This window comes from Ceratotherium simum, chromosome 31 (genome assembly GCF_057802395.1).
Source record: "Ceratotherium simum simum isolate JZ-2026a chromosome 31, ASM5780239v1, whole genome shotgun sequence".
Taxonomy (NCBI): domain Eukaryota; kingdom Metazoa; phylum Chordata; class Mammalia; order Perissodactyla; family Rhinocerotidae; genus Ceratotherium; species Ceratotherium simum.
The window spans coordinates 12,321,913-12,343,878 of NC_141930.1; the positions used below are offsets into that span (position 1 = coordinate 12,321,913).

A 21,966-nucleotide genomic window follows, 5' to 3' on the forward strand; every position below is an offset into this window, starting at 1 on the left:
AAAAATTTTTGGAGAAAGCACACTAGGAGTGCCTGGAGGCATGTAATTTGTGATGTCCCATTGCTCCCTGCTACTTAGCAGTTCCAGATCATACACCCTTTGAATCCTAGAGACATCAGAATTTCAGGCAAAAACAGTTATCACAGGGTAAAGGCCCCATATATATTCACTGGTAAAAAAAGGAGAAAATCTAGAAAACTTTACCTTGGGCAATGTGAAGCAGGCTTATGAAACGGACAGAGCTGTTCCACAGTTGTTTCACAAGTGACAGCCTGAACTGAAGAATTAAAACACAAAGCAACAATAAGTAAATCTTTTGGAAACAATAACATGCAACATAGTAGTGAGAAAACAGGAAAAAAGTGCTGACCTGTTACTTTAGAGACTGTGAAGGAATTAGCAGACTGATATTTGCTGAAGATAAAAACATAAAAATGTCAATCATTTTATTCTACACATTACCACCCACATAATTTCTGGTATTTTTTAGGTCTATGAATACTTTATTTCTCCTTAAACATTCTTATTGAAATATCTAGATATGTAGTAGTATAAGAATACATCATCTATTTTATGTCAAATCCATATTATCTTCAAGTATGAACCAAATCAATATCATTCTTGATATTAGAGAATGATCTCTTTTCAATATTAACCTCAAAAATTCATAGATATCATAAAATAATACATATTTGTATCTAGATGTTTCCTGTTAAAATTAAAACTCTCAACATATTAATTCCCTGTCACCACAGAACCAAACTATTTAAGCTTTCAAAATAGCAAATAATAGGGAGTGTAAAAAGACTACCAAATAGTAAGTACTTTAAAGAAGTATGCATTATTCATTTTTTGTTCCCACTAGTATCCAGAAAAATGTCTACAATAAACGAATGAATTTCTCCTCATTATATGCATTGTTAAAAAGCAGGAATATAAGAATAGGTATACCATTATATATCAAAATTTTAATTGATTTATCTATATCCCGATTTGCATAAAAACTTTTATTGCAAAAGGTAAGGCTTATTTGTGATGGTATTTTAAATATGACACACCATGCAAGTTTCAAGAGAGTTTCTACAATAAACATAACAAAAAACTAAGTTTAGAGAAAAAATGTAAATAATAAGATAAATGTTCTTTAATGCAACATCCAGTGTTCGGCTTACTAAAGCTAATAACCAATATTTATTACTTATTGAAGAGTAATAATATATATTTGCAGAATGAATAAGTTAATCAATATGTATTTCTGCAAAGCTTTTACTTAAGAGAGTAATTGCTAATATCTAAAAACCACACATCAAGCCTTTGAACAAAATTGTTTACATAGGAAGTCATTCCACCAAATTTGCAAGGATATTTAAGAAATTCTTTCTTATTATAAATTCTCTACTGTGGAGTTTCACGCAACTGTATATTTACAAAGGAAAGAGACTATGTCCTATTTCCTAAGAAAAGGCATTCCATATGAGGTTCAATAATGTTTATTTTTTTTACAAAGAAGAAAGAGACACGACAGAGATATTTCAAAAGCCCACATTTTTCTACTTTTTATAGAGTATATATGAAAATACATAGTGTTTTAGAACAATATATTTAGTATATCTAATGCGAGAAACATTTCAAAAGTTAATCAATGCTTTTATGTTGGGTTAAATGACATTTAAATGAACAAAAGACAGATGACATAGTATATTACATATTTAGAGACTTTTCAAAATGCTCTTTTACCTAGTTATCTAATTTATCTTATTAACAAAGTTACTGTTGCATGAAATAAACTATTCTCCCTAAACAGCACAGGAATAATATGCAAATCAATTAGCCTTTTCTGGGGTATTTTCTGTCATAGTTGAAAAATTTATTACTCCACATTGGGAAAAACTGTATATTTGTACATTATTAATAAAACTCTAGAAAATTTGGACTTTTAGCATGTTCTTTTTAAGTAAAAGGGTTCAACTTTGAATTTAGATACTTTCCCTTCTCTCTGTCTATGGAAATTATGTAGTTGAAATGAGCCCTGAAAATTACTTTCTCTCTTTATAAATTAAATTCTTCTATGTTTTGCTTTAAAAAAAAATGTGTTGTCACTGTTACAACTTAAAATCTCTGGTCCAAAAGATCATTCGGGTACTTACCCAATTGTTTGAATACCATTTCTATTGGATTTGATGAAATAATGTTTTCTTCCTTGTCTAGTGATATCTACCCAACCACCATCGTTGTCTATTATACCATAATGAATTGCAGCTCTACAGATGCTGGATTGCTTGGAGAAAAGGAAGAGAGAAAAGGATGTTAAAAAAATTTAGAGTTCTGCATAGAACAGGACTAGTTATTATTTATACAACTTTAATTAAACATTTCTGAGCAAAATATCTATACTAACGTCAATTGTTATTTTTCACATTAAAAAATCAAATATTATATGAGAGGACTCTATCCTCAAATAATTATATTTATAATACTTACCATTTCATAATGTACACTGCCAATAACTTTAGCTTTACTATCCAAACAGCCAGCAGGGCATTCATATCTAAGTGAAAGAAATTGGAAACAAAATTTAGTTTCTTTGAATGCCAGTATGAAATGAAAATATTTCTTATATTTGTCAGTTAATTTTAATAATAATAATAATAAATATTACCTATTACAGGTTGTTCCTTTGCACTGATCTCTTAATCTTACTTCGCAAGAAACGATTTGGGCTAAAAAAAACAAAAACAAAATAATTTAGATAATGTAAAAACTGCTTTAATTCATCACATATAGTCTAACGCCAAGCTTTTGCCACTCTAAAAATGTTCGAATTAATAAAATATGGTTGTATAAGCTATCTACGTAAACTTTAAAATTTCTGTAAATAACGCAGAGGTCTTACACATTTGCTGCGTGCTGATGACTTCATTTCTGTTACTGTCATCCGCTATTGCCCGAATGGGGGCGTCATGGATTTGTGACTGCTGTCGTTCAATTTCATTTGTTTCTTCTTCTTGAGGAGGGTAATACCTGTCTGATCCTTCTGTAAGACAGAATGGATTTAAGAAGTATGAATCCCATCTTAAATGTGTACAAATTATCAAATAATGATATACTTTTATGTGCCCGTGTAACATTTAAAACTAGAAAAATCAGTACTGTTTTTGGGATTGAGATGGTGACCTTAGGTACTGCATTGGAGTAAATAAACACACGCATAAGCCTTTGAGCCCTTGATTCATTTACGCTACCATTTGGTTAATGTTAAATAGAGTCATTTCTAAACTTTGCTTATATTTCAATGCAATATCAGGGATTAGTTTTCACAATGACACCGTGAAGTCTACACAGTGATCTAATGAAGTCAGGGATGAGTGAATTTGAATTTTTTTTCCAAAATGAAAATATAGTCTTAATATTTTCAGGAGGATAACATTTAAAATTCTCCTGAAAGGAAATTCGGCCTAAAGAAGGACCGCCCTTGTTATTTACTACAATATCAGTTTCTATGGAAAGGTTTTTCTCTTTTACAAGGAAATTCAATGTGCAGAAATTTAAACTTGAAAATGGAGAATAATTTCACACTTGGAATTTAATATGTTTTTCTAGGTTGGCTTCTATCAAGGGCTTGACAGTGCCACATTTTGGAGAGGTGTGTTATTTTCATGTGTGTCCAAGAACTTAGAACCTAGAAAAAGGGAATATGAAGTCAGAGGAAAGGAAGCTTTAAGTTAAATATAGTGGCCACTGGTGAAGGGGCAGGTAGACTGGAGGTTCGGGGGTGAAGAGGACAGAAAACAGACTCAGACACAATGAAAAATGCTGCAAATGCTTCCAGGAATTAAAAATTCCTCATAAGATAGGGTGAAATATATCGTCACTTCTTGTCTGCTCATTATAGCCAATGAGCATTCAGTCATTAAGGAAAAAAAGACACATCTCTTTATGAGTACTGCAAAAGAGCTGTTTCTAATAGGCTTAGTCTGCATTAACTATCATTTAGTCATCATTAAGAAAAAAGTACAAGGGAGTAAAAAATGCTCACTTGGATGCCCAAAAAGAGCATGACTTGCACAAAGCTTTGCCATATACGTCTTATCTCCATGTGCTATAAACAGGATACCATATTTATATTTACTTTTTAGGACATCAATCATATTTGAGAGCTTTGACAATAGTTTTATAATACTATTATACCTTTTTTTGTTTGGCATAAGAAATTGTATACTCTGCACTGAGAAGCAGAGAATTAGTGTATTTCATTGAGGGTGATTCAATAAGATTCATGGATAGATATTTTGGCAAAAACTTCTAAAGTGCTGAAAATAAATTGTGTTAAACTGCTAAATCCTTCAGAACTGATGACAGTTATGGAAATAACTCTAGTCAACAATATATCAAGATGGCTTTTAAGAATGTAAATATACTTGTCACTCTGGGACAATTTTAAAGCAGAATTAGAAGTGGTTTCTGGAATAATCATGAAAGTTTCCTTTAAACACGTATTGGTACAACAGACATTAATATTATAAATATTTTTAAAATATTTTAAATGGCTTCTTCAAAATATTTCAAGTTGTGGAAACTTTTCACGTAATAATTAAATGTGCTTTTTGCTTTTTTTAACACAAGTTAATTCAGAAGTTGGATTGAAGTATAAATCAAACTGAATATTACAACACAATAGCACATACCTTTGTAGCATAGATTTTCTCTACAGCCCCCTCCAAAACTAGGTGGGCAAGCTGAACAGGGGCGTCCATGTTTGTAGGGGGCGTGGCCCCACCAGTTTCCCCTTAAAGAGATGATCCACTCTATTAAGAGGTAGTCTAATAGCATAATTTATAAGACATTGCAAAATATTACTGTATAAGAATCTCCAAAATAATGATTTTGGTGTGTAGATTTAAGACATTTCTATCTTTCATCACAGAGTCTTTTTGATTACTAGGTTTAGATATAGATTGCTGCCTCATTCTTTTGAAAATATTCTAAGTAATCTGCTATGTATATTGTTAAAAATTACAAAATCAAACTTCTGCAGAATGCCAAAATTTGGTATGGGTTATTCATCTATACTCCATTTGTTTTAATGAAACAGATTTTAGACTTGGATTTGACCCTAAGTATGTTGCGTAATATTTTCAACATAATTATTCCAACGGTCTTTGCACAGGTGAAAATACATTTCTCAGTTAATCTATAGTTGCTTATCCCCAATAAATCAAAAATATTAAATATTTATAGAAATAATAGTGCAATGAGTAAAAGTGAAGGCATAAAAATATGATTCCTGTCTTCACAGAGATCATATTTTTATTTTTCGTATTTCTTTTAAGCACTGATTTTATGCATCAGGCAACCATAAGTGTTGCCATATTAAATAAACTGAGTTAAAACAATACACTTTACTCAATAATATACACTGAAAATGAGACAAAATCAGGAATATAAAGTTATTTTCAAGTTGTTAAGAAAAATTTACATACGAGAGTAATGTCTTATCTACTCACTTTGGGGAATAATTGCACACCAAGTAGACAGCTTTGGGCCATATCTGCCCCCAGATGTTCATGTTATTGCACAAATTAATGGCACAGCCTATTCTGCTACTTGTTGCCCACACCACCTATATTAGAGAAAAGAAAGACTCAGAAAAAGCAGGCTGAGATGAAATAAAACAATATATCTGGGAGAAAAATATACATGAACTAAAACTCGAGAAACAACCATTTATCATTCAAAATGACACGAAGCAATGTCAAAACGGATCTTTTATCTGAGACTTTGGGAAGTGCTTAATTCAATTAAAAGAAGAGACCTACAGGTAAATAACTCTTTTTGGATATAAAATGTAAGCATCTTCAAAACAAACATTTACTACATATTCAAAGTTACATGCTCACAAACCTAAATGCTGTCTTAATGTTTCTATGAAGAAACCTACCTAATAAAGGAATAGAACTTCTCATCTTAAACAGAAGGTACTGGAGAAAAAATTTAGGTGCTCAAATTTCTTACACAACATGATATTTTCACTGTGCTACTGGTTATTAGGGAGTTCAATGCTGATCTTAATCTTGTCACATGCAAAGGCATACAGAACAATTTATCTGCTTTACATTCACTAATAATCAGCCATAGAAATTCTAGAAACTCAGATCTGTGGTGACAGTTATCTATTTGAATCTGCCATAGTTGTTTGATTTAGATGTTTAGAACATATCCATTACCAAATATGAACACTGACTATTAAAAAAAAGATAAATGCTGCACACATGTAAATATTGAATGTCATTGGTAAATAAAACTATATTTTTATTCTTTGGAAAATAAAAAATTATGACACCTGACTTTGAGAAAAGTAAATTTCTTCCCATTCCCATTTATTGGGGCCACGTTAAAAATGTTTTACATGTAAAATCACTGAAATAATGTATTTTTAAGTAGATCTTTGGACATTTTTTTCTGATAATTACTTTTAATGTTTGCAGAAATTTGTAAGCCTAGTCTACATAAATCAATATCTATACAAGATTTTTTTTAATAACCATACCAAATGACATAAGAAACATGTTCAGTAGCCTAAGTTCTCCCATAGTTACACGAACTCAACTTAGAGGAATGAAATATAATATACCCAAAACACACCTGTGTATAATGAGTACATACAGGACCGGAACATCTGAATGGACAATATGGGTTGCATTCATTTTCATATGGGTATTTAAAGTCTTTCACTTCATCATACCACGCCTGTACATGAAATGTTGGGGGCCTATATCTATTTGAAAGAAAATAACCACAAAGAACATGTAAAGTTGGAGAAAATATAAAACTGAATATTGCAAAACAGATGGATAAAGTCTGGTAGAGATATATTTTTGTGTAAGTTACTAATCTTAAATACTTATGCCCATTACAATACTAATGTATCCATGAAGAGTTAAAACAAAATTCTAAAATACTGCTTATCATTCTGGTATGATATTTACTTTTATTATTTCTGTTGGTTTGCTTACTTGTTTTTTTTTTTTAGGCACTAAGCCTTTCAAATTTCGCAATGATGGATTAATAAGCATTTCACTTCAAACACCTATATTTTCAGAAACAAGAAGTTACACATTAACTTACCTTCCCCAATGTGCTCCCAAATTCTGTCCAATTGATGGGAGTAAGTTTGCAGGTCCATGTTCCCACAAACAAGTTTCAGCCCAGGATTCTGCAGATCTTTCCAGTTCTACATCCCATGTCTACAGTTTAAAAGAAAAACAAAATATAGATACAAACAGATAATGCATATGTTGAGTTTGGACATTTTTTCAGAATATAGTGTTGCTCAGTTCTGATGTTTTCTCCTTCTCACTCCTATGTAGAGTCAACATCTTAGTTTGGGTTCTTACCATCTCTCACCTAGATTTTTGCGCTAGACCCCTGATTAATCTCCTTGCCTCCATCTCTCTCCCCTCCAATCTGCCCTAAAAGTGTTTACAATTACCTAAGTTGGCACAAATATACCTAAGTGATTCCTCTGACTAAACACATCCAACAAATCCCCCTATACATAAAGTCAAAGATCCTTGGTCCCACTGTTCCCTGTCATAAAACATGCTATTTCTTGCTCTTGCTGGCATTGTTTCTTCTGCCAAAAACATCCTTCTCCCAATTATTTGTCAGATTCCAGCTTTGGGCAACACATTCCTGACTGTTGCTCTTCAAGCTTTGCTCTGCTCCCTTGTGTAGCAGCTACACACTGCAGTGTTAGTATCTGTCTACACGTCTATCTCTTTCACGGGACTGTGAGTTGTGTGGGGGCAGTTATTTAGCTCATGCTGGCGTCTTCAGCCTATTTTCTGTGCCTGCCATATGGACAAGATGGTTAATAAATGTTTGTTGAATACATGAATAATTAATGAATCTGAATCCTCTAATAATATATATGAATTTTATATACAAATTTCAATGAGGGTGATTAATTTATACTTTTAAAATACTTTATAAAGAAATATTTAAAATTACAAAGTTATTACTGAAATAGTTCTGCATGTCCTGGGTTTAATATTCAATTTGTTAATTTGAAAAACGGGCAGTGCAGCAAGTGTGGTGGTAAAAATACAGAGTTAGGTAGAACTGGGTTCAATCTTTGCACAATTACGGGGCTCTGGGCATGTTAAGAGAATAGAAAAATAGTCCTGGAACTAGAACATGAGGACACAACCTAAGGTGATAGCAATGAGACTGGAGAAGAGCTGACAGACTGAAATAATGCTTAGAAATTTACATTCCTAGAAGCTGATGGATGACTGAGGCAGGTGGTGAGGGTGAAAAAAAAAAGGTGAAGACTGATAAGGTTACCAAATTGTGAAAAAGAAAATACAGAAAGAGAAATAGATTGCTGTAACGGAAGTGTTTGTCTACATATTTCTACGCATATTTCAAGAGTGATGTGTCAGGTGTCTGTGGTACGTGCAGTATCTATGTCAAGTAGAGAGTGGGAATATATGACTGGGGTTCTGGGGCAAGAGACATGCTAAGAAGATATGAATTTTGAAGTTATTCACCCAGAGATGAATTTCTTCAAGAAGATGATATAGAACGAGAAGAGGAATGAAAAGAAAATTCTGGGGTTACCAAAATCGAAGGAGAGTAAAAACAAAATGAGTTAGTAAAATCAACTAGGGAAAATGAGATCAAAAAGATTAAGGGAAAACTGAGAGAGGATTAAATTATAGAAGTGATGGGATAAGAGACTTCAGGAGTAGAGAATGGGCAGCCAGGTCAAATGCCACAGAGAAGTCAAGCAAGATGAGATTGTCTAAGTATTAATTCATGATTAAGAGCAATTTCAGATCGATGCTAGGTAGAAAATCAGAACACAGAGAGTTAATAAGTTACTGGAAAGAGAAATGGAGAAAGTGCATGTGGGTTACTTTGTTAATACTTTAGAGAGGAAGAAGAAAGATGGGGCGGAAGCTTAAAAAGATAAGATGCCAGGCTCTAGGGAGAATTGGTTTGCTTGCTTTGATTTTTAAAGGATGGCAAAACCTAATCATGATTATTGGCCAAAAGGGAAAGAACACTAGGCAGAAAGAAGCACCCCTCAAAAAATTGGTGTGTGGGGAGGGAAAGTTCATTCATATAATTTTTCATAAATGAACATTCCTCCTCATTCAATTGTGGATCTGAAATACATAAAATCATGTTTTCAAAGCCAAAAAGTAAAATTTATACAAAATTAGAATAAGTATATTCTTATTATAGTATATCTTTATTACCTAGCAAAAATACCAAAAAAAGTATATTTACATGCAGCTAAAAAATTAAGAGCAGCAGAAGTAGCTGATTTTCATTTTACTTTGAATTAACATCAAATATTCAAGAGTACTGGTTTTGTGAGATAGCAGAAATGTTTGCTATAAATAAATATTTATCAGGTAAGCACTTTATTTGCCAAATACGGGCAAACTATAAACTAAATGCATTGCTTAAATTAGACCTAATTCTATAATTACATATTTCATATAATTATACAAAGGTGTAATTCAAGTTGCTATCATTATTTACCCAAACTAAGAATTTGGCTGAAGTCCCAGAAAATGATCAAGATGCTAATTTTCCTTGTATCCAGAAGTTGAAGACAGTCTTGTCTCAAAAGCAGGTATGTTTCCAGGTGGAGTTCCCTGAAAAGCAGGTTGTCCTTAAGTGACAAACAAATCCTTATCTTCAATCTTGGAAATCCGGTTCTTAATAGTACTTCAGTCATTCGCACAGTGAAACTACACTTACCCATAGGTTTCTAATCTAGCAACCTCATATTCAAAGAGCAGCCAGGAACCGGCAGAAAAACATAAAGTTCTTAGTGGCTAAACAAAAAATATTGCCTTGAAACCATCGTGAAGGTTTTAAAAACACTCTTCCCAACTCTTCTCACAGAAGGTGGAACTGAAATCCCTCTCCTCCTCTTCAATTTGAGCTGGATAGTGACTTCCTTCTAATAAATAGAATGACACTGACTTCCAAGGCTAGGTTAGGAAATACAGTTCCTATCTGGTTTTTTCTCTTTTAAGACATACATCTTGACAGAACTGAGCCAAGGAATTAGGAGTCCAGCTACCTCTTTAGGGTAATAAAGAGGTACTGTGGAGATAGAGATACGATAATGTGGAAACACCTCAGAGAGACAGAGAGAGATATAGGAGTTCCCATTGTTTGAGACTTCCTAGCCCAGGCATGAGAGCTGTGAATCTGCATGTCCAGGTCACTGCAAAGCTGTGAGAGACCCAAATTTCTGTGAGAGAAAATGAGTGAGAACCACCCAGCTGAGCCCTTGGAAGAGCCCTTATGACCCTTATTCAAGGGCAATTTACTCTTGTTTTACACAATTCTACAATCCTAGGTGTCAGTTTTTCCTATGAATTTGAACATGGATCCTTTTTAGGGAGGATACACAACCAGCTCCAAATTCACAAACATATTGTATTTCAAAAGTTCCTTTACACATCTGTTGTGTAGAAGTTGGAATAAAACCTAAAGCATATCATTCAAATGCTTCAGGCTAAGTTTTCTTATTTGTAAAATGTGTTAGTTGAAATATAAGATAACTCAGGTACTTTCAAGAATTAAAATTCAATTATTGAGTATATACTATGGATAAGCTTTCACGGCATGACTTAAGTTCTCTATTTTCCTATTTAATCCATTAAAGATAGAGGGGAAGCACATCAAAAGAACTATAATAATGCTAAAATAGGGACATGCAGTATTTTAATATAAAAATTGAGGCAGAGGGGCACACAACTAAAATTTACTATCAATAAATATTAGTTAGTGACAATTTTTAAAGTAATTATTTAAAGAATCTAATCAAGCATAGGTGTTTAGGTCAAGTTTAATAATACAAATCAAGAAGAGTCTTTAAAAAAAACTCACTGAAAATATAGCTGTCCTGGAAGAAATATTATCACAACATGACAACAGCATGGAATGTATATTTTTATGCTACAACAGAAGACTTCAGGCTTTAAAGCTGTCAATAATTCATACCCATCTCATTTAAGTGTAGGTTAGTATCTACACATTTCTCTTCAAATTCAGGTTTGTAAATTAAATCAAGATGGCCTAACTGGCTTCATTTTCTCCCTCTGAACTCTTCACCCAGCACTAATTTAAAGCCAAACCTCACCTAAAATTAGCATTTCTTTATAAAATGGGTACTTGAGATGTGTAGAAATGAAAACCACTCTATTTTCCAACTATATCCCTAAGCTGTTCCTTCTTAGAGCACAGTAGTCTTCAACAAAGTTTTATTAGTAAAGGAAACATTTAGAATACTACAGACATACTTTGTCTCCAATGATATTTCTAAGCCAATTCAACATGAAGGATCTATCTTTTCCTGTGTGTGCATATATGAGAAATCTTAAATCTTGACAAAGGGCTTTCAAAAGGAAACTTAGAAACATACAGTAATTTTGGTACTAAAATACTGTACTTGAAGTTGGAAATTATGTAGCTATCCAGACATGTACAGAAAATCCCACTGACTGCTATCCTTTGTGCAACATGAATGAGCATACACAATTCATATTCCTACCAGAACACCTGCTATTCTGCTCTATTAATAGACAGTGAATAACAGTTGGAAATCACTCAAGAATGTAGTTTTCAACAGAGTTAACATTGCTAGCTTACCAGTAAGTTGTATCACTGTACTTTAGGCAAAAACAGTCATTAGTGATACAACTTTTTCCTTCTCTTTGATACTGAGAAGTTTCTCTCTTAAAAAGGATTAAATATTTTCAAATATACTTTCTTGACCATAGTAAATTTACAGCTCTTTCCAGATTCACATAGTTTGAAAATTCATATCCTGGGAATTGTTTAACCTTTATAGCTTGAAAATTAGTACTGTAGTGCATTAAACAAGAGTTGAAGGCCAATGTTAATTAGTCACTAAGAATTTGTCTGAAGAGCATTTTCCTATAACCGAAGCTTCAAAAAGATTAGTACAAAAAACTAAATCATTATTATTTTAGATTGTATTAAAGAACACGGAGCAAAGTTTTGTGAGACTACAGACACATCTCTTTTGATTGCACTTCGCTTTATTGAGCTTCACAGATACCACGTTTTTTACAAATTGAAGGTTTGTAACAATCCTGCCTTGAGCAAGTCTATCAGCGCTGAAGGTTCAGGTGGTGGTTAGCATTTTTTAGCAATAAAGTATTTTTAAATAAGGTATGTACATTATTTTCTCAGACAGAATGCTATTACACACTTGATAGACTATAGTATAAACATAACTTTTATATGCACTGGGAAACCAAAAAATTCTTGTGACTTGTTTTATTGCAATATTTGCTTTATTGCAGTGGTCTGGAACCAAACTCACAATATCTCTGAGGTATGCCTGTATCTGCATAACAGATATTTGTGTAATTAAGACTCTTCATGCATAAATTACCTCAAGGACTGGTGGTAGGGGTGGTGATGACAGGCATCCATCTATCCACAAAATTATTGGTAAGCACTCATTAGCGAAGTTATCAAAATTAGTCCACCAAAGAGAATACCCTAGGTGACACTGAAGTTGTTAAGTAGTTTATTTTATAGAGTTAGATTCACCAATGAAGAAAATACATGAATGAGTAAATAAAGAAATTTTAACAGGAAATCGACTGGCACACTCTAACATCTTTAAAAGCACACAGAAACAATCTACTAACTGGAACCTCTCACATAATTTAATAATTAAGTGCCATTCTAAGCAGGGAGAAATAGGATTGCAAGATTTTCTACCATTCTAGAAAACCTCACCCAAGTGGAGGAAGCTACAATAAGTCTTTTTAAGACACGCTGAGAAAAATGTCTTTAAATAGTTAAGATAAAGTTTTTTCCCCCCAAAAAATTGGAAAATAGGAATTAATTATCTAACAATTGGAAAGAGTATCTAAATAGTACAGAAATAATGTTTTAATTCATTGTGCCTTTTTGTAAAATTGATACAGCTTTAATGAATTTCCAAGATAAATGCAAAAAATAATTGGTCTTTGACTATGAGGTATGCTAATTAAATGACAATTAAACACCAGTCCATGATACAATTTGCAATTTAACATGGACTTTTAAAATATGCGTCGCTCTCTGGCCAAGTGCTAACATTATGAATGCTCAGTGGTGTTAAAAAGGCAGTTATGCTGGAAGTCCAGATGTCGGCTGGAAGCTCGGTTTTACTTTCCTACCACTGAAAACTACAAATAACATGAGGAAATTATTTTTAAAAACTAAGCATTTGCAATAAATTTTGAAAAATGAATTCCACATTCTTCTTTTGAGACATATGCATCTGCATACTTAACTCGGAATACCATCCTCATATCCCCAAGCCCACCTCAGTTCTGAGCAAGTCAGAACTAAGAATAACACTAGCTTTCAATGGTATTGAAAATACCCTTTCCTTAGCGCAATGTCTTCTGGACATATGCAAGTGAGGTCATTAGCGATGAATTTTCCTTTCATATTCTTATATATTATAGAGGGAGATAAAAATAAACCTGTACTTGTTCAAATTACTCAAACTATGATTAATTAAAATATATGATACCTCCTGGAAGAGTTTTCTTTCCTATTTAAATTGTATATTTTCAAATTTATCTCTTTGATTATGTCAAGTTTGGTTTCTTTTTCCTTATCTGCAACATTCGAAGCTAAAATAAGTCTCTTCAACTTCTTTTAGCTTTAAAATTCTATTATTTTCTATTTATAGACTCTTATAGAATGCCCTGTATAGTTTGTAGAACCCCATAAGAACTTACAACTGTAAAATAATATCTCTGGTGACAATTAAAGGCATTTCTTAACTAAGAAGTAAAAGTTGTTTTGTGATTTTCAAGATTGCAAAACCAAGGTTTCAGATCTTCTAACTATGAATCTAGAGGTGAGCTCAATTTTTTCTGAATCATCTCTATTCAAGAAAGTTTTAATATTTTCCAAAACAGATAAATACAACTGAGAACCTTCAGTAAAACTTCCCAGTAAATCTCCAACTTAATTGAATAAGACAAGAAGATATTCTCAATAAAAAGTTAAAACCAAGCCTCTCTTCAGCTTAGTCCTGAAAACTCAATGGTAAAATCTTTCAAATAAGGCGTAGACTTCTAAATGTAATTTTTCTGCATAGCTAAAAGGAAAAGTAGGATTTTTCAGCCAGCTCATGAATGTAGAAGTGGCTGAAGAAAATCAAAGACATATAGTTATCTCTTTCTAAATACCACCTTCAAAAGATAATTCTTGCTATGCCACCAATACTGGAAAAATAGGTTTATAAATTATTCATCATATGTCAAAGCCAAATCCCTCCACAAATCACTGTTGTGTTTCCCTATTTAAATCAGAAAGTGCAATCCAAAAATCCAATGGAGTAAATTGTCAATGCAATCCTTTCAACAGCAATAACCTGACCTCCAAGAAAGAACTTGTTATTCTATGAAAGTAACACATTTGACAGTTCATGAGACTTCAGATTCAAATTCCAAATATAAGGCCCCATTATACAACCTTTGAAACCACCTTCTTTTCTCCCTATTGGTGGTATTATCAGAGTTACAAGAAAGAAACAGACATCAATGAAACAAATAAATAAGGAAATCAATCTGTGCTGAAGGAATAGATGATGCTTTGTGACAAAGTCATCTGGTATTAAAAGCACTACGGAAAACAGCAGTAGTACATTCCTTACAACTTGGAAATTACCTCAGGTGTTTAACTTCTGTGCTTCACCTGTTATGAAAGGACTTTGTAGTTACAGGGAAAATGCATGAGTCTCAGATTTCAAAAGAACACCTGTGTTACTGGGCCTAAAGCCCTGCCAGGTACTCAGAAAGCAGCATTACCTCTGGGCAATGAACATATTAGGGTCTCCTGGAAGTTACAGAGATATGAGGCAGATGTGGCAGTGTTTTACTTGAAATCTACTTTAAAACAAAGCCTTAAAAAAGTCTCAACCTAATAATTTAGAAAATTGCTTCTTCATTTTATTAAAATTAAAATTATTTTTGACACAAAAATTTAATGTGTGGATAAACTCACAAGATGATTGCAATTAAACCCATTGTTTCAATATTATACAGATAGACTGAATGCATTATGTAGGGCAGATTGTCCGTGTGAGGCAGTAGAGCCATTAATTTGACAAAAATCCTTGCATTCTACGGAATGCCTATTGGTTCATCTCATCTTATCTCCCTGCCAAGGACCTCCCGGTCTGGCGATAACTTACCTACGTCACTTGTATCCCGCCTCTCCTCAACAGGGGCCCTCCACTGCTGACTCTCTGGAACTTCAAAGCGCTTATAAATCACCACTAGGAGACCTTATTAAAATGCAGATTCTGATCTGGTAGGTCAGGAGAGAAATCCAAGCTATGACATTTCTAACACCTGGTGCCAGGACCCTACCCTGAATAACCTCACTTTGAGGAGCAAGGTTCCAACACCTGTCCATTCATACTTCTCGGCCATTGAATCCACCAGAAATTATTCCCACCAGGATTGTTCTTTCTCTCCTCCCCTTAAGCTTTATCCTTTCACCAAAGTCCTGTTCCCACTCTCTCTCCTCTTGAAAGTCACTCCAACTACAATACTCTATTTACCTCACCCTTCTCTGAACCATCTTAAACACATCACTGACCAATTACACATGTTCTTCTAGATCTGTCCCTATTAATTTGGATCTTAATTCCCAAATTAGAATTTTAAATCAAAACCTGTGTCTCATATTTTTTGTGTATTTTCCACGTCACCAATATAAAACTTGGCATATAATACATCACCAATATGTACTCACTGATTCTCTCCAGTCTCACAGCTAGCCTGGCGTGGGCAATAACTTGGATCAGAGACACAGGAGCCTAAATTCTCTGCCTCAAATTTACATGTGTGATATAAACTCAGCTGAAAGGGGATTCACAATGTACCTAGGCTAAACAAAAGGTATATCTTTGAAAAGTTGAACTTGGATTATTTTTGTAAATGTCATATTTTTGTATTGACTTTCTGATAAATCCAAGGCTATAAGGCTTTCAATTTTTATTATCATTTAAGAAAGGAGTAGTGATTCTTCAAGACTACGTCTGGATGTTTAGCAGACCTCAGTATTTAAGGAAATCCTTTAGTTATTTGAGAAAGTATCATCTATCAGTTCTTTAAGTCTTGATCTACGGACACTGGTTCAACTTATAAGAATGAGCACCTATGTTTTAGTTTACAGCCCATAAATTTTTTTTTGTTGTTATTTTATTTTATTTTTATTGAATAAATTTGATGTGTAACATTATGTAAGTTTAGGGTGTATGTTTAGGTCTGATACATTTGTATATTGTAATATGACTGCTGATGTAGCAATATTTATCACATTACATAATTACAATACAATATGTTGTCTATGTTCACTATACTGTGCATTAGATCTCAATGGCTTATTTACTATTTGTTACAAGTTTGTACCCTTAAATACCATCACTCTTATCCCCACCATCCCCTGGTAATCATTTTACTGTTTTTCATATAGCCCCAAAATTTTGGGTAGACGTATGATTGATCTAAAAGCCAAGCCTAGAAAAATGCATGATAGGACAGATAAACTCTCATAAGAAATCACTTTACACTATTTACTTATGCATTACAGTCACGCGTCACAACAACAGGGATAGGTTCTGAGAAATGCGTCGTTACGTGATTTCATCAGCATGCGAACACCATTGAGTGTAGTTACACAAACCTAGATGATATAGCCTACTATACACCTAGGCTTTATGGTACGAATCTTACGGGACCACCGTCATATATGTGGACTGTCATTGACCAAAACATCATTATGTGGCGCATGACTGTAGTTTGTATTTCATATTTAAATATCAAAATAAAAACAAGTTTTGAAAGTAAATAAAATATTAGTTGCTTTTATTTATTGTACTTGGATGTCTTTTTAACTTTCAAAAATTAAAAAAGATGAGTTAAAAAATGAAAAACTTTGACAAATCAGTAAAAGATAAAGTTTATGAAAAGAAAACAACATTTAACACCATAACTTCAATTTAAACCAAAGACTAATATAAGAAACATTCAAACGCATGTTTACATACTTCCAATGAAATTGTTATATTAAGTTGCTCATTGTTCCTATATCGAGAATTCTGTGTTAAGTTTTCACAATAATTCCTGCCTCAAGAATGATAAATTGTTATGATTCCAGAGAGTCATTGAGAGTTATGTCAACCATACAGTTTCCTGTTTTCCTTGGCTACTGGGAAGCTCAAAGCTAGTTTAATAACCATAGTTCAATCAGATTTTTAGGTGTCCCTTTGGAATATGCCTTTAGCTTTGTCTTTTTCAAATAATGACTAAGATGATGATTTAAAACAATAAGGTTTTCAAAAGTCTTTATTTGAAAATCTGAGAAGGAATATTGTGCTAAATATTCATTTGTTTCCACACAGTCATTCTCAGCCACTTGCTGCCATACTCTACGTCCCAAAAGGCTCAACTCTACACACTGAGTTATTTCAGGCTCTCTTGGCCCCTGGCTTACAGTTGAATTTGGCCAATAGAATACATGGGCAGGAAGGCAGAGTGTGAGAGATGATTTTAAGTACATATTATCCCTCCTTGGCCCCACTCCTCCCCTCTGAGTCCTCTGGCTCAGCATGATGGTGCCTGCATCCTTGCACACAGCTCTACAGCCAGGCTCCGGTGCTCACGAGGCTGTGATACCACCAGTCGGGCCTCTGTGCTTCCCAGCCCTTGAGGCTCGCCTACGCCCTGTGCAAACTCTGCATATAGACTCCTCATTTTTTTTTTTCTGTTGAATCCTTGTTATTGTGGCATTTGTTTCCTGAGGAGAAATAGTATCTCAGAATAAAAATATCTCGCACAATTTGTACTAGTAAACTGTCTAACAGATTACCTGATACCTATTAGATCTTAATGAATGTTCTCTTACTCCCCTGTTCCTTTAAGAATGTGCTTAATTTCCTGTGACTCACATAGCCTTTTTATGGAGCATTGCTGATATTCATGTGACTAAGAAAGAAATTCAAATCCAAAATTTTGAATGATTAAAAAATAAGATAGGGTCGGCCTGGTGGCGAAGCGGTTAAGTGCACGTGCTCTGCTGCGGTGGACCGGGGTTAGGATCCTGGGCGCACACCGACGTACCACCTGTCAAGCCATGCTGTGGCAGCGTCCCATATAAAGTGGAGGAAGATGGGCACGGATGTTAGCCCAGGGCCAGTTTTCCTCAGCAAAAAGAGGAGGATTGGCGACGGATGTTAGCTCAGGGCTAATCTTCCTCACCAAAAAAGATAATCACTGCCACCTAAAGATCCAATGGAAAAAGTAAATAATTTTCTTAGAATTCAAATTTAACACAAAATTAATTATAAAACAAAGTTTAGAGTAAGTTATTCCTAGCTTTGCTTTGAATCTATTGACAATAAACTCTCTAATTTAAGGCTTTTGCTCGCATTAAATTTCCAAGATGATATTTCCACTGAAGCTTCTAAGTAAGGACCCCTGTAGTTTTGGTGACACCAATATATATATATGCATATATACATGTATGTATATGTATCTATACATATATATACACATATACACAGGAATAGTTTAAAAAGTGTTAATAAACCCAAAGTTTGGAAATCCTTTGTAATAACTTTCACTCACAAAAGTCAAACTAATACTGCCAAATTATGTCAAATGAACGGTTCCTTTATAGGTATGCAGAGAAGAACAATGAATCAGGCTATGCTCCTCAAGTCTGCCACGAGCCACACTTGATAGAACAAGGTTCTTTCCATCATTTCATCTCTTCATCAGTTCTTACAGATCGTGACTGCCATGCCCTCCCCTTCAGATCAACTGTACACACATTTTCATATTAATACCTTATCAATAAGATTCTCATCATCCAAATGCTCGCCACCACATTTCCTACCACACAAGGACTATAACTTCTGCCAAATGCTATTTCAAAATGTACCTCTTCTAAGAAGCCTTTCCTGGTTACTGCTTTATTCTGAAATTCTTTTAGCTTTACATGCATTTTAAAATATATTAATTTGTCTTTTTTACCACATTGTGATTTAAATCCTGAGAACAGTTCTCCAGCAAAACCCTTAGCATTCTGATCATTATATCTCCTGGAAGACTCTTCCTACTTGCTGAGGGGTCTGGCCATCCCCACTTCATGAGACGGAGACGTTCATAACCCAATTGTAACTCTGAAAGTCACTGAAATGTGACGCTAATTTAGCCACCTGTCAGACTTATTAAAGAATGATTTTACCTGACCAGAATGCTACTGTACTTAAAAATATAAAATTAAGTAAAACAAACACAATACCTCATTGAAAAGAATGCTTTTGCAATCTTTTAATAGCATTTTTTGACAAAACAGAATTAGTCAAATCCTTTTTCATTCTGCCCACCTTAAAACTGTTGTCGAAAGTCTAGTCCTCTTTTCATTTTTTCATTCATTCACTCCGTTTCTTCCCTTCCAAGTAGTATAAATTGAGCTTAGAGCATCTGTCAGCCACTCAGCTGGGGAATGCAAAAATAACTAAAGCACAGTACCTTCCTACAAAGGAATGTAAGGCTAGAGAAAGAGACAAGGATGTAAATAACAGAGGTAGAGGCAAGTATAAAATGCCACGGAAGCAAGAGAACTGGGGTGGGAGTGCACCTAACTCTGTACAGAAGGGTTTAAACGAAACCAGATTATTCTTTTCGTGTCTTGAAGGAAGAGGAGAAATTCTTTAAAGAAAAAACAAGGAAGGCATAAAGCGTTCTAACATCTGCAAAGCCAGGCGGGTTTGCAAGATCCCTACAGCATCACAAATCCCAAGGCATACGGAATGACTGCATAGACGGTCCCGTGGAATAGCACTGCATTCTCTTAGTTCAGGTTGTACTCACTGTGTTCACAGAACTCTTGGTTAACAGACCTCTCAGCCCTTTCTGTCTAGACAGGAGTTCTGATGTCACTCCGTCTTCATTCGAGAGCCTCCCCTCCCCCAACACTTTTCTTTTACCTCTTGAGTTTCCATTCTCTGGACAACACTGGATCTCATTGTAGTTTCTTTGATCATATCAGTCAATCATTCAGTATTTCAGATATGGATTTGCCATGTCTGGAGCACGTATAGGACATTTTTTACGTTTACTCCCAGCACCTTTATTGGTCTGTCCCCTGTTCAGGTGGTTACTTTGTATTGTTAGAGTTGCAGCAACATACAGGAGAGAGTCTATCAATAATAACTCCCATGCTCATTCCTGGCTCTTAACTAACAGCTCATTATCCTATTATCTAGTTCCCCTCCCCCTAACTTCCTCCCCTCTCACTCATCAGGCCTTTAGAGTTTATCCTGTCATAGATTACACGTCTCTTTTCACTACCTCCAGAACTGCACCATTAGCTAATTTTGAGATTTTACTTTCCACTCCTCCACTAAGTAGATAGATCTAAACGTTAGGCCTTGAGGAATCCTTTGTTAGAGCTTCTCCATCTTTTTGGTTTCTAAGTTCTTCTTGAAAGGGAGTGAAAGTTGTTTCTGCTTTCCTGCACTAATAGTTATAGTTGCTACCTTATAAAAAGGGAGAAGGTGAACGTGATAGTTGAGGACGGAAATAGACTCTGAATTCTACAGTCAAGTTTTCATGTCTCAGTTTATTTACTTTTTTTATGTGAGGAAGATTAGCCCTGAGCTAACATCTGCCACCAATCCTTCTTTTTTTGCTGAGGAAGGTTGGCCCTGGGCTAACATCTGTGCACATCTTCCTCCACTTTATATAGGATGCCGCCTCAGCATGGCTTGACAAGTGGTGCGTCAGTGCGTGCCCGGGATCCGACCCTGCGAACCCCAGGCCGCCACAGCAGAGCACGCGCACTTAACTGCTGCGCCACCAGGCCGGCCCCTAATTTCCTCAAAGGAGCCTAAAGCCTTCCACTCAAAGTGGGTTTCCAGACAGTAGTTGCCACATTACCTAGGAGCTTGTCAGGAATGCAGAGTATTGGGGCCCACCCCACACCTACTGAATTAAAGTCTGTATTTTAACAAGATTCCCAGGGGATTCATATGCACATTAAAGTTTGAGTGGCACTGAACTAAAGCACTCTTTATTTCAACCCCCAAAATCACACCTAGCTGCTTTTCCATGAAAAATACTTACTATCCTTAATTTCCTGCTGATTGATTTCAACATTTTCTTTCGTTAGAAACTTAAGCTATAAAGCATGCATAGCCTACTAAACTGACTGTGTCCATATTCATATTTTGCCCTTGAGGTTGATGAGCTCCCAATATAGAAAATGTGTTGCCTTTTCCCCAATAAGCTACATGTAAGTAGTTGACTTAATCACATCTTATTGATTCTGTTAAATAGTTAAAAGAAAGAAAAAAGAAAAGTAAGATTCACCAGATCATAATTCCAGGTTCTTACTTTTGGCAAGTTTGGTAACCCGCTAGTCCAAGTTACATATTTGGTCAACAGTTCCATGAGTTAACGTGTTGAGTTCCTATACAACTATCTGTATTTAGCGCTTAGTTTGCAATTTGAACCTCAAACATACTATTTAGTCTGTATCTGTACCTGTCCTTGTTCTGTATTATCTAATATCCAAATACTTCAAAAATAAAATCCCACGGCTGGCCTGGTGGCGCAAGCAGTTAAGTGCGCGCGCTCTGCTGCGGCGGCCCCGGGGTTCACCGGTTCAGATCCCGGGCACGCACCGATGCACTGCTTGTCAAGCCATGCTGTGGCGGCGTCCCATATAAAGTGGAGGAAGATGGGCATGGACGTTAGCCCAGCCCTCAGCAAAAAGAGGAGGATTTGCAGATGTTAGCTCAGGGCCGATCTTCCTCACAAAAATAATAAATAAATAAAAAAATAAAATCCCCACTAACATGTCTTTGATCATCTC

General features: G+C 34.7%; 1 protein-coding gene across 1 annotated transcript in view; it reads right to left on the reverse strand.

Moving 5' to 3' along the window:
* Positions 1 to 21,966, reverse strand: part of CRISPLD1 (cysteine rich secretory protein LCCL domain containing 1) — a 46,922-nt gene that overhangs the window by 12,527 nt on the left and 12,429 nt on the right. Inside the window, exons 3-12 of the mRNA XM_004436299.3 lie at positions 7,126 to 7,244; positions 6,643 to 6,775; positions 5,505 to 5,620; positions 4,686 to 4,786; positions 2,894 to 3,034; positions 2,660 to 2,720; positions 2,482 to 2,548; positions 2,148 to 2,278; positions 371 to 414; positions 205 to 277 (exon numbers count right to left, since the gene is read on the reverse strand). Of these exons, the coding sequence (XP_004436356.1) occupies positions 205 to 277; positions 371 to 414; positions 2,148 to 2,278; positions 2,482 to 2,548; positions 2,660 to 2,720; positions 2,894 to 3,034; positions 4,686 to 4,786; positions 5,505 to 5,620; positions 6,643 to 6,775; positions 7,126 to 7,244 (986 nt within the window). The remainder of the gene's footprint in view (positions 1 to 204; positions 278 to 370; positions 415 to 2,147; positions 2,279 to 2,481; positions 2,549 to 2,659; positions 2,721 to 2,893; positions 3,035 to 4,685; positions 4,787 to 5,504; positions 5,621 to 6,642; positions 6,776 to 7,125; positions 7,245 to 21,966) is intronic.